Here is a 12,232-nt window from a genome sequence, read left to right as displayed (position 1 = left end):
GTAAAATCTCATTTTATTATGTGAAGAAAAAAAAAAAAAAAAAGCTGTTATGCATATTTTGTGGATATATTTAATTTCAGTTGACAAATAGTTGTCTGGGTACAGACTTGAAACAATATATATAGTTTACTTGTGGATCTTAATTGTTTAATTGCAAAATAAAGATGTGCTTTAGTAATTCCACTCTCCGGCCCTTTTCTCGCCATCCCCGGGCGCCTCTCGGGCCGCCCCGCAGCGCCGCGCCCCGCCGGCCGCTACCACCTGGCGGCTCGGGGCGGGGGCGGCCCCGGCTCCACCCCGCAAAGGGGCGGTGGCCTCGTCCGTCCCCTCCGCGCGTCGCTTCCCGCCGCGGTCGTCGTGTCGTCCCTTCCTCGGCCCGGAACCGCCGCCGGCAGCCCGCAGGTGAGTGAGTAACGCGGCCGGGCGCGGCGGGCTCTTTCCCGCTCGAGGTCCTCCCGCATCGCTCCGCCATGTTGCCGGGCCCGCCCCCCCGCTCCCGGCCCGCCCCGTGCAGCCGCCGCGCCGCACGGCCCCGGCGCGACGCCGCCGCCAGGTGAGGGGTCCGGCCCTGAGGGGAGGCGGGGGTCGGGGTCGGGCCGCGGGGCGAGCGCCGGGAGCGGCCTCGTACGGAGGCGGGCGCCATGGCCGCGGGTGGGAGTTATGCGTCCCGCCGGCCGGCCGGCCGGGGGGAGGTTTCTGCGATAAAATCTGTGTAAAACCCTTTGGTCCGCGAGCACGACGCCGCCGCGAGCTCCGAGGTTTGTCTTCTGGCTCGGAGGGCAGCGCTGCGTCTCGTTAAGAAGGCGTTTGGTGTCAGCCGCGGGCTGTACGAGGGCTGCGCGGCGCCGGGCTGCGCCCTGCACGGCTGCACGTCCTCCGGGGTCACCGGCAGTCAGTGGAAGCCGGAGCTCCCCGAACAGCGGGTGTGCGCGGCTCTACGGGCGTCCCGTTGGTGCTTCGTTAGAAGCGCTTGAGTTGGAAGGGACCCTTACAGTCACCTAGCCCAGCTTCCTGCAGCCAACAAGGAAATTTCAGTCCCCGACGTCTTTTTATTCCTTATCCTTTCTTAGCAGTTAATAATAATAATAATGATCATGATTATTACGCCTCTCATTCCCACGACAACCTAACCCAAGCCTTTTCTCGCATTTCCCAGCCAAGATGCTGAGCTTCTTCCGCCGGACGCTGGGGCGCCGCTCCATGCGCAGGCATGCGGAGCGGGAGCGGCTGCGTGAAGCCCAGAGGGCTGCGACCCACATCCCGGCAGCTGGAGATGCCAGGTCGGTCATCACCTGCCGTGTGGCTCTGCTGGATGGCACCGACGTCAGCGTGGATCTGCCGGTACGACCCTGGGACGGTTCTGCTTGATAGCTTGTGTTGAGCTGTTGGAGCTTTTTGGTTTTGTGGGCTAGATAGGGGGTATCTGTTTGTTACTGTATTAGCATTGTGCTTTGAGTTCTGCCAAGTCACTGGGCACAAAAACAATCATTGAATGAATGAGTTGGAAGAGCAACATAAGGATCATTGAGTCTAACTCTTGGCTCCATACTGAACCACCTAAAGGTATTGGAGAAACAGCTGCTGTCATTGCTCATCACAACTTGTGTTGCACGGTGTCACTATGCCTTCAGTCAGTGCTTCCTGGGGTGTTTATGAACTAAGGGAAAGACATGTAGGTCCTGGAGTGTGTCCAGAGAAGGACAGTGAAACAGTGACTGATCTGGAGCACAGGTCTTCCAGGGTGCTGCGGAGGGAACTGGGATTGTTCAGTCTGGAGAAGAGGAGGCTCAGGGGAGGTCTTACAACTCTCTGCAACTCCCTGAAAGGAGGCTGCAACAAGTGGGGGTTGGTCTCTTCTCCCAGATAACAGCAATGAGATGAGAGGTGTTTGCCTCAAATTGTGCCGGCGAGGTTCAGACTGGGTTTTAGGAAACTTTTTTTCTCAGAAAGGTTAGTGAGGTATTGGCACAGGCTGCCCAGAGAGGTGGTGGAGGCACGGTCCCTGGAGGTGTTCAGTAAGAAGCATGGAGATGTGGCACTGAGGGTAGTGGTCAGCAGGCATGGTGGGGATGGGCTGACAGTTGAACGAGATGTCTTTTTGAACCTTAACGATTCTATGGTCTTTAGAAGGTATTCAGTAGTTCTTGACTGGATGTGCGCATAGCCAGTCACTGTTGACACACAGCAGAATATCAGGAATTATTTGTTGGGCTGTTTTTTGTGTATGCCAGGATGCAGTTCTTATCTTCAGCATGGGAGGGGACAAGAAGAATTCTATTTCCTTCTCCTCCTCAGGGCAGATTGCTATGAGACTGCCCTCGCTGTATGTAGTGCTTTGTTGGGAGTGAGGTGTTAGCCACTGGTTTGCATTTCTAAGGCTCCTTTAATGTGCACGTGTCTGTGTTTAATGATAACTTGGGTTTAGTCCACAGGACAAGCAGTAGCAACAGGAGCCTTGTGCTCAGGTTTTCCAAGTCCCATGTCGGCAACTCATGCAGAGCTCACATAGCACAGTTAGGAAGCCGCGTGTCGTGGAGGCCTTCTGAGCAGTTCTGAAGGATTTTGCCTTTAACAGCAGTGGTGCTGGTGTTGGAACTGTTGGCTAGAAAGAGCATACAGAGCAGCCATTCTTAACATGATTTTTCTTTCCTTCCTCCCTTAATTCAAACACATTTCTAGAATTGAGTGCTAGGCAGCCTGAGGAAAGCCCAAAGGGGTGCTGAGCTGAGCAGCGTTGTGTCCTGCTGTATCCAAAAATCTGAGTAACACAGTGTGGAAGGAATAGCTGGGCATCTCTGTTTGCCAAGTGGCTGTATGGACAGGCATTTAGAGGGTAATAAAGCTAATTTCTTCATCTCTGAAACAGCGTAATGGACGTGTCCAATGCTGCCTAGTGCCTAGGATGTTTGATTTGAGGCCAGGAATGCCCACAAACACTTGATAGAAAGTGTTGCACTTAAAAAGTACTCAGGTTTAAGTAAGTGTCACCACATAACCAGAGTAGGGATCTTTGGGGCTGAAGTTGGCTCTGCTAGGTGCCTGTAACAACATTTCTGAGGCTCCGGGGAGCATAAATTGAGCCTGAAGAGGAGTCATGACCTCCCATCTGGGCTATAGACTTAGGTCAGGGTGTAGTGGTAACTATTCTTTTTTGCAGGAAACAGTCACTTTTTTTGCACTGCTGTTTTTTTCTTTGTAAGCCAATAGAAAGCCTTGTCCAGGAACATCTAGGTTCACGAGTAACAGTAAACAAACAAGCTAAATCTGCATAGTAAGGTGCCATAATTACAGCCCGCTGTCAGTGGCTGACACACTAGTTTCTTTGGTGATTAAAATACAATAAATTAGAAGTAAATTAAATGTTTAATTTCAGACTGTGTCTCACATTGCTCGTGTTTGGAGGTTGAATTGGGAGCAGGAAGAGGAAGGAGTGGAGGGTACAAAATCCTGAAGAAACAGTTTCTTTCTAAAATCTAAAGCTAAATGAAAAGCCCACATGTGCACATGGAGGTGTTTTTTTTTCCTTTTACGAGAACTTTCTGAGAGAATAATCGGCCCCTTTGAGCTGAGGCATTTTCCAGGACTGGTTCTGTTACTTTGGCAGTAGGTTTGGTTTAGAATGGGCTCTTGTTTTCTCAGGCTCCCTGGGATCTGCCAGTTCAGTCGTGCGTAGTGCTATTGTCAAACTCAGTTCTGCAAAACCATCTTACCCAAAAAAATAAATAACAGAAAGTGTTTCCTAAGACTGAATCATTCAGCAAACAAGTTAGTTCACAGCTGGAGAAAGAGCTGGCTTGGCAGGACAGAGAGGGCAAAAGCCAGTGCTTCACCTTTGTTAACCCACAGTACAGAAACACTTGATGCTGGCATGACTTGCTGCTGCCACAAATGTTGCTTCGCAGTGAAAGAAGATGTTGCTTTCCATATTGCGTTTGTCCTTGTTTCCTTGTGCCCCTTGGCAGAACAGACCTGTGGTTTTTTGGCAGTCAGGCAGTAAGTTCAGGCAGGAAAACGCTGTGAAAAATAATCAGTGTGATTTTGTTCCGCTTCCAGCTGGAGCCATTGTCCAATCTGGTTCCCCGTGTGCCTCCCCAAATGTGGTGAAGAAGCACTTAGAGACAGCGTGAGATTTATGCTGGCTTGTTAAGCTGTAGCTTTGTGAAGAATGTGCCACCGAAAGAACAGTGTTCCAGAACTGTGGCCGTTCTTAGGGCTGACTACATGGGTGACTGCTGAATTTCTGTTTCAGTAACGTTCTCTGTGGCCTCTTGTGTAAGCCAAGCATGTTTCAGAGCCTTTTTAAGGAGCAGAGGCTGATGTTTGGGCAAATACTGACAATGAAACAGAAGGGTCGTGTTGTAAATGAAGTAGTTGAGCTTAATTTATTAAACAGAGCCAGAGCTTGAGCAGTAACCCTGCTTTTTGTCCGCTGATCTTATCTGTGGTGCCTGTCAAGCCCCTTCATCTGTCTGCTTTTCTATTTCTTCTGTTGATTCTAATTACAAAACTGCCTAACTTGAACTGTTCCTGAAGGCTACAGCCCTGTGCACTACGTAGACCGAATTCTTTGTGAAGAATCTACGTATTTTACAGCTGTGTCAATGATTAAAGAGTCTCAGTGCTATGTGTGCTATTTCCTGTCACCTCAGAGCGTTTAGAACAGGGAATGTGAGGTTCACACAGCTTATCACGGTTCCTCTGGAGCAGATGGAAGAGTTCCTTTTTTTCCCCAGTCTTCATTTCGGATTCTAAGGTTGTGTTGGGACCTGGTGATTCTCCCTGGCTGTTGCGGCTTGTTTTTATTATTCTTTTTGAAGCCTGATGTTTGTCCAAAGGCATTCAATGATTTTTGTCTGACCGACATATGTAGTAAAACACGGAGGCGTTGATTTTGAGGTTTGGTTTTGCTTTGTTTTAAAAGTGTGTGGATGGATTCATGTGGAGAACGAGTGCAGTGGGGCAGAAGCAGGCGTATGGGAAATCCATGCTCTGTGGAAACCAAGGACTTTGTTTAAATAAAAAAGAAAGCAAAAAAGAAAAAAAGAAACCCTGATTCCACTTAACTTATTAACCCACAGTTTGCATAATCTTCTGGTGGATGATGGAGCATTAATTATGTTCCAGTTGCTGTGTATCCAACCTGAGTTTGAGGCAGGAGTTACCCATAGGCAGCTCCTTGAGGTGTGAGCTCCAGGTAGGGAGGATGGCTCAGCTGGAACCCCAGCAGCTTTCTGCCCTAAATATTCCTTCCTTCCACCTGTGTGCCGTTCAGCATGGAGATGGTCCTTGTCCTTGTTTTCCCGAAGTATGGTTAAAACAAGGTCTTATGTAAATCAGCTGCAGAGCGCAGCAGAATTGTAGGATTTAGCCAAGCTGTTCATGGTTTTGGAGTAATGCTTACAAAATAAGACTAAAAGGGCTGTGCTTTGTTGATTATTTAAAATTAAGGAATCATAGAATGGCCTGGGTTGAAAAGGACCACAATGATCACCTAGTTTCAACCCTCCTGCTATGTGCAGGGTCACTAACCACCAGATGAGGCTGCCCAGAGCCACATCCAGCCTGGCCTTGAATGCCTCCAGGGATGGGGCATTCACAGCCTCCTTGGGCAACCTGTTCGTGCATCACCTCCCTCTGTGTGAAAAACTTCTTCCTAATATCCAACCTAAACCTCCCCTGTCTCAGTTTAAAACCATTTCCTCTTGTCCCATCACTATCCACCTTTGTAAACAGTCAAAACTGTGTGGAACACTACAGAATGTGGCAGCAAACCGTTAGCAGTGCTGCTGGCTTTTTGTGTGGAAGGAAATGATCTGTGCTGATCTGGCTGTGAGATCAGAGATGTGTTGTGATAGTTGTTTTTACTTAATAATCCAGTCTGGTTTTCTAAGCTCGTAAAATACTTGTGGCTCCTTGCTTGAGTATTTGTGGTTGTGAATATGAAATACAGACTGCTTTCTGTAACACAGATACTGCTTAAGGAGAAAATCTAGGAACGCCAGAGATGTTGGAAAATTTAGTTTTGTAGCAGGCTAGATTTTAAATTTTCAAACTGTATCTCAGCTGGCAAAAAACAGTGAGTAAATAAATAGCATTTGTCTGTGTGTGTGTATTCAGACCGTGACAGTTTGGATGCTCAGGGCTGACCCCAGCATTTGGGGTTTGCTGTGCTGCAGGATGCTCAATTGTCCTCAAAGGTTTAGCATTCCTGACTTGCTGCATAACAGTGTGTTTTGGCCCAAGCACTGCTTTCTGCTGAACTGCCCGGTGATGATTTCAGGCCAATTGCTCTTAGCAAGCTGAGAACCCTGCAGTGCAACACCAGCCCAAAGTGTTTGGGGCAGGTGTTTAGCTGCTAAGGCTTAATGATGGGCTAGCAACTCAGAAATTAGTATATCAGAAAAAAATGTTAGGGAAGACAGAAATGGATTAAATCAAATGTGTGACCATAAATTGGTCTCTGCTGGGGGTTAGGTACGAGTTCTGCCAAAATAAGCTGGCAGGTAGGAGTGTTTTGAATCTTTACTCTTCTCCTTACAGGCTCAGTAAGCCTGAGCACAGTGCGTTGAAACCCTTCTGTATGGTATTCTAATGGATTTAGGGTTACAGCGGGTGTGAAATCAGCTCCCCTGGCTGCACTGAGCAGAGTGGTTAGTAGTAGTTCATTGGCAACTATTAAGCAGGCTGAAAATACTTGTCCTGCGAGAGCAATCCAAACCCTGCTGCAAGGAGAGGAGAAAAGAGAAGAGCAGAAGGTAACAACCAGGTGAAAATGTCATTTACATTGAGTATTGCCACAGGAGAATTAGGGGAACTTCCACCAGATCACGCAGTGGAAGTGTATCTTTGAAAATGGAATAAGGAAGGAGGACTTCAGTAAGCCTTGAAGAGTTTGAACTTAACACTGGGGAGCGTGTGAAACTTTTGCTGACCTACACCGAATACACAGCTGAGGGTTTCAGTCACATGCAAAGTGCTGCATAATTAATTCTGTGCTGACAACTCGGTGATTTAAGTCAGAAGGCAGCCAGCGGCCCTGGAAAACCTCCTGCCGCTGCTTCGAAGCTGTTCTCCTGCATTGCTCACTCTGAGCCCACTCCCAGTGAACCTTTGGTGTGCTGCTGAGACTGGCATCCTGCTGAGCTGCAGCAGGGAATCCACCCGTTGTGGGTGTGCGTTTCACTTGTTGCTTCCTCAGGTGGTGCGTGCCATAACTCCAGCTCTGAGTTAAGCTGCTCCGTTGCCTATCCCCAGCAGGGCTTTTAGCCATGGTGTTTGGCTGGGATAAGTGGTTAATGACAGTCCTAAGGAGTGACTTCATGCAGAATTGAGAAGAATCTAAAATATTCTGCAGAATAAGGTGGAAATGTCCCTTTAGTTTGAAATCAGGTGCAGAATGCTTTGTGCAAGATGAGGCCGCCTTCTAGTTTTGCTGTTGCAAATGATGATTTAATTTTACTTCTGCCTGTATATTGTGTGCTTAAGAAGAAAATACAGTGTGTGCCAGGAACATCTCAGTAGAACCAGTGCCTTGCTCTTTGCAGATAGACATCACTGACTCAAGTCGTGGATGAGATGTTTTTACATGCAGGCAATTTGCCTTAAGGCTGCTGCTGGGAGAGTCTCGCTGCTGTCTAGCAAATCTGCTGCTGTCCAAAAAGCACTTATCTCATGTCCAAAAAGCACTTTATTTCACATCAACAGATAAAATTGCCCGGGATGAGTTTGATGAAGTGTACATCTCAACGTAGTCGTTGTACTTTTTATCCCGGTGTATTTTTATGAAGGAGTTCTTACCATGAAAAATGCATGTGGTATCAAACCTGCTTAGTGTTATTTACATGCTTTCTCTTTAAAAGGCTTAATTAATTTTTGATTTTTTAGATCATCACTTTAAAAGCAGTGTTTACATGGGACTGGAGCTAAGGTTTTGTCATAAATTATGTATGAGCATATGCAATGGCTTTTTGCAGCTTCAAGTTGAGCTTTATGTAAATGCCTTATCTTAAGTACTGTTTGTTGAAGTTCCTTGCCCCAGACTGTTTCTGGCAGTCACTAGAAGCACTTGCTAATGGAATGCTATATCCTATTTCAGCCTGCTTTTCTATCCACTTGTGAGTTGCCTAGACAGCAAACTGGTGATTTCTATGGTAACTTCTCCTATAATTCACTCTGAAAATGTTTCGCTGTGTTCGATATTGTCACCAATTGTGTGACAATTGACAAGTGACACCAGTTGTGTTTCCCATTCCTTATCAATGGATAAGGAAAGCCTGAAAGGGACAGTGATTAAATGATATTCTAATACTGTCAGCCTTGTCAAGTCCATGTGAATACTTTCCGAAAAAGGGCATTATCACAGAATCACAGAATGGCCAGGGTTGGAAGGGACCTCGAGGATTGTGAAACTCCAACCTCCCTGCCACAGGCAGGGCCACCAACCTCCCCATTTAACGCCAGACCAGGCTGCTCAGGGCCCTGACCAACCTGGACTTGAACACCTGCAGGGACGGGGCATCCACAGCCTCTCTGGCAGCCTGTTTCAGCACCTCACCACTCTCTCTGTAAAGAAATTCCGCCGACATGCAACCTAGCTCTTCCCTCCCTAATTATGCATGGCATACAAGGATATTACAGATGCTTCTTGTGAGGTGTGCGTTTGGCATTCAGAAAAATAGGCATCACAAAACATGAGAGAAAAATCTTTTCCAGGTTATATTCTAGGAAGCTTAATTTCTGAGTCATCTTACTTTTGTAATTACAATGTAAAGCATACTTAGGTAAGAGAGCAGATTGTGCAGTAGGTATTAAATCCTTCTGTCTTTTCAGAAAAAAGCCAAAGGCCAGCTCCTGTTTGAGCAGATCATGTATCATCTGGACCTTATAGAAAGCGACTATTTTGGATTAAGGTTCATGGATTCTGCACAAGTGGCGGTGAGTAGCAGTCAATCTCAATGTTAAATTGCAATATTGACCAAAAAGCCCAAAGAAAACTGAAGCTGTGTGTTGTCTCTGGGAGGATATGGTTGTGTACATACCAGATGGTTTTCACGGAAACCTCTTGGAAGCTAGTTTGTGAAAATGCAGCTGCTTTTGAAAACAGCAGCAGAGCATTGCTTGTCATGAGCACCCACCCTTCTTTCACATGCACTTGTATAGTTTTATATAGGTGCTTTTCATGGCTTAGCCTGCAAGGATAGCTCCTTGTGTACTTCCTTATTATTTTTTCCTTTTGTGTTTAAGTGGAATGTTAGGATATCTTAGTGCACCTGTGTTTGTAAGCCTGATGGCTTCTGTTCAGAATTACTGAGGTCAAGTTTTGTGTTCAACCTGTAATCATGCATTCCTCTTTTGAGGAGAAAGCATTTGACTCTTTGGCACCCAAAGCAAGCTCCGTGACCAGAAGGACTGGCTGCTGCTGGGTGTCAGCCTCTCGCAGAGCAGAGAGGTGTAGCTCTGAGGAGGAAAAGGCTTGTTCTGAGGAGGGGGGATGTTATTTAGAGCCATGCATACCTCCTGTCAACAGAAATTAGAAGGCAGTCTACTGCACACCTCTTTATATTTATGAAAGTCGTGTTAGCTGTGTTAAGCATGCACAGTCAGAGGTGATGATAGTAGGTATTGTTAGTAAATGGCTCCATTGCATCTATTTATCCACTTCAGAAGAGATGTAATTTGCTTTAGATATTCTGACTTGTGGCATCTGAAGCATTTCTGTGAGCTCCTAGGATCCCGTGGGGAGTTAGTTGTAACTGATGGCACAACCTGTGTGCTAAGCTGTTGGCCCGGACTGTATTATTGTCAGGCAATGTCAGTTTGTCCTGAAACTGTGAAACCTGTGAAGGTTTTCTGTCTGAGAAGTGGCTTATGGCTCACTTTTGTCAGCGAATTGTTGCTTCCTGTCCAGACAACCATGATGAGTACCTGATAGCACACCCCGTACCAGGTACAAAGCGGTTTTGAAGTTTTGTTTATTTTTCTTAGCTATGTATGAGGCTCGGTAGAAGCTACCGTCTGTTTAAACTGGACATCGAAGATACTTTCTTTGTAACAAAGCAGGAAGGATTGCTTTGTGCCATCAGAGCTGAGCACCACCGCCGGAGACAACTGCTTCAGGAGCTGAGCAGCTATTGTGATGGCAGCTTTCTTGCAAAGGGGAACTGGCACGTTCTGGTAGAAATGCGGTTGGTGCACAAAGAAAACCTGGAAACAAAGGCAGGGTCTACCAAGTGACTTTTCAACAGTTACTCAGCAGACTTGCTAAATCAACAGCACAAGAGTCCAGTCTCATAGTGAACAGGACTATCCACTAACTCTGAAGGAAGAAATCATTTCTGCTACCCAATTTAAATCTAATTATATTGCTTCACTGCCTGGCTGCACGTGAAGATATTTAAAAAAAAAAAAAAGCATAAAAACCCTAGAAAGCTAGCAACGTGTAGGTAGCTGGAAAAAACAATATCTGAGAGAAACTGCTTGTTTTGATTACAAATGAATGTTCAGTAAATCACATCTATACAAAGGATACTATTCCAAATATGTAGATGCCTTTTATTGATTCTTTTGAACTTCAGTGACTGGTAGGAGGTCAGCGTTCGAATTTATGATGTGCTCAGAAAAACAAAACAAAATGTAAGACAAGCTCTTCCTGATATTTTGCACTTGAGCATTCAGATAGTTGTTGAAGGAATTTGTGATGTGAAAAAACTGTCTTTTTCATGTCATCTCTGTGTTAATTGCTGGTCTGGTGGATAAGGATAGTCACAGTAAGAGGCAAAGGACGTATTTACATGTTTGTCCACAGCGTGCCAGGCTTGATCTGAGTGCTACTGAAGCCAAGGGAACAGGGTGTTTGAATTTGAGCAGCTTTGGTTCAGGCTGATGCTGAGCAGCATAGCATGCCCAGTGATGGGACCTAAAAAGGCTGGGGATAACTTGCTGGGCTTTTGGCTTTCCCCTTAGCCACATGGAAAAGACGTTTCTTGTAAGGAAGTGCTGACTGCTGAACTTAGGAATTTACTAACTGTTTAAGTTGCAAGCATCAAAGACTTGCTGTTCCTAATGGAGTGATAGTGCAGAGCTCTGTTTCTTCAGCAGCTGTTTTGCCATCTGTAGCATTCAGTGCTGGAAGTGGCTGTACAGCATTGCACCACGTATGCAGCCGTGAGGTTCACAAACAGGGGCAGGTTTTACCCTCACCATCTTAATTAAGAACAAAGCAGCAACAAAAACTTATTTGCCCTACCTTCTTGAACTGTTGCTGTTTTTTAGATTATTATTTCTGAAGAAGCAGACTGTTTCAGTAATGACTCCCAGTACTTTGCTCCATGTGCTGCCTGTTGTTTAGGGAGCTTTATCTCTGGATTTTAGCAGCAGGCTGCATTGTACAAACTCTCGTCAGTGTGAACGTAAAGGATCTTTTTGCCAGGTCCACTTGAATTCCATTTTAATCACTTGAAGTAAATCTTAAGTTTGCTGATGTCTGTGTGCATCCATGCACATGGTGGGTTTTTTCCTTCCTTGCCCTCCGTTGGAAAGCAGTTGTTTCCCTTCTGCCATGCACCGCCATCCCAAGCAGGCTCTGCAGGCAGCAGCCCTGCTGAGCAGACTTGGATGCTCAGTGCCTGTCTTGGGCCTCCCAGAGCCTGCACTGGAATGTGGAGGAGATGAGAGAAAGCAGAAGGGCAGTGAGGCGGGCACACAGCTGCTCTGGTGGTCTGCAGAGGCTCTCTTAGCCTATCCTGTGTCTAAATCACCTGCAAGCCTCAGGTGGAGAGTGTATGTTGTTATGGTGGAAGGAGTAAGTCAGTTCTCTCAGAGCAATGAGTTTTTGGAATAGGAAGAGAGATCTTAGCTTTTTTTTTTTTTTATTAAATACTCCATTTAATGGCTCTGTAAGCAGAGCTGACAAATATTTACTTCATTCCTCTTTAAGGTTCCTGCTTTATTTTAGAAATAGTAGATAACATTTTAAATAGCTTTCTGTAGCTACTCTGTTTAAATGACTATTAAGGGCATGTGCAGCAGTTGGTGGTGTTCTGATCTCCACCTGATCCATTAGTCTCTGCATCCTGGCTGTGTGACAGCCCTGCCCCGAGTGCAGGAACAGGTTTGCACTTGGCATCACAACCTGGCAGTACCGGTTCTGTCTCATAGTCCTGTTGCTTTCCTGCCCTCCTTGGGGCCCGCTCCGAATTTCATGGCACACAGCTGAACCGAAGGCGTGCTGCTA

General features: G+C 46.3%; 1 protein-coding gene across 4 annotated transcripts in view; it reads left to right on the top strand.

The window, feature by feature from the left end:
• The first annotated feature begins 296 nt into the window (after nucleotides 1-296).
• The window catches only part of EPB41L5 (erythrocyte membrane protein band 4.1 like 5), a 47,598-nt gene continuing 35,662 nt past the window's right edge, over nucleotides 297-12,232 (top strand). For 2 of the 4 annotated variants that reach the window (XM_052676410.1, XM_052676411.1), the window contains exons 1-2: nucleotides 1,157-1,341; nucleotides 8,830-8,934. In XM_052676410.1, the coding sequence (XP_052532370.1) occupies nucleotides 1,162-1,341; nucleotides 8,830-8,934 (285 nt within the window). In that variant the 5' untranslated portion in view covers nucleotides 1,157-1,161. Of the gene's footprint in view, nucleotides 403-425; nucleotides 554-1,156; nucleotides 1,342-8,829; nucleotides 8,935-12,232 lie in introns of those variants that run through there. The other 2 variants (XM_052676408.1, XM_052676409.1) reach the window with 2 other exon arrangements.

Source organism: Tympanuchus pallidicinctus, unplaced genomic scaffold (genome assembly GCF_026119805.1).
Source record: "Tympanuchus pallidicinctus isolate F22 unplaced genomic scaffold, pur_lepc_1.0 scaffold15, whole genome shotgun sequence".
Lineage (NCBI taxonomy): Eukaryota > Metazoa > Chordata > Aves > Galliformes > Phasianidae > Tympanuchus > Tympanuchus pallidicinctus.
The sequence above is the reverse complement of the archived record's forward strand: the minus strand, read 5'-3'. Positions and strand labels throughout refer to the sequence as shown.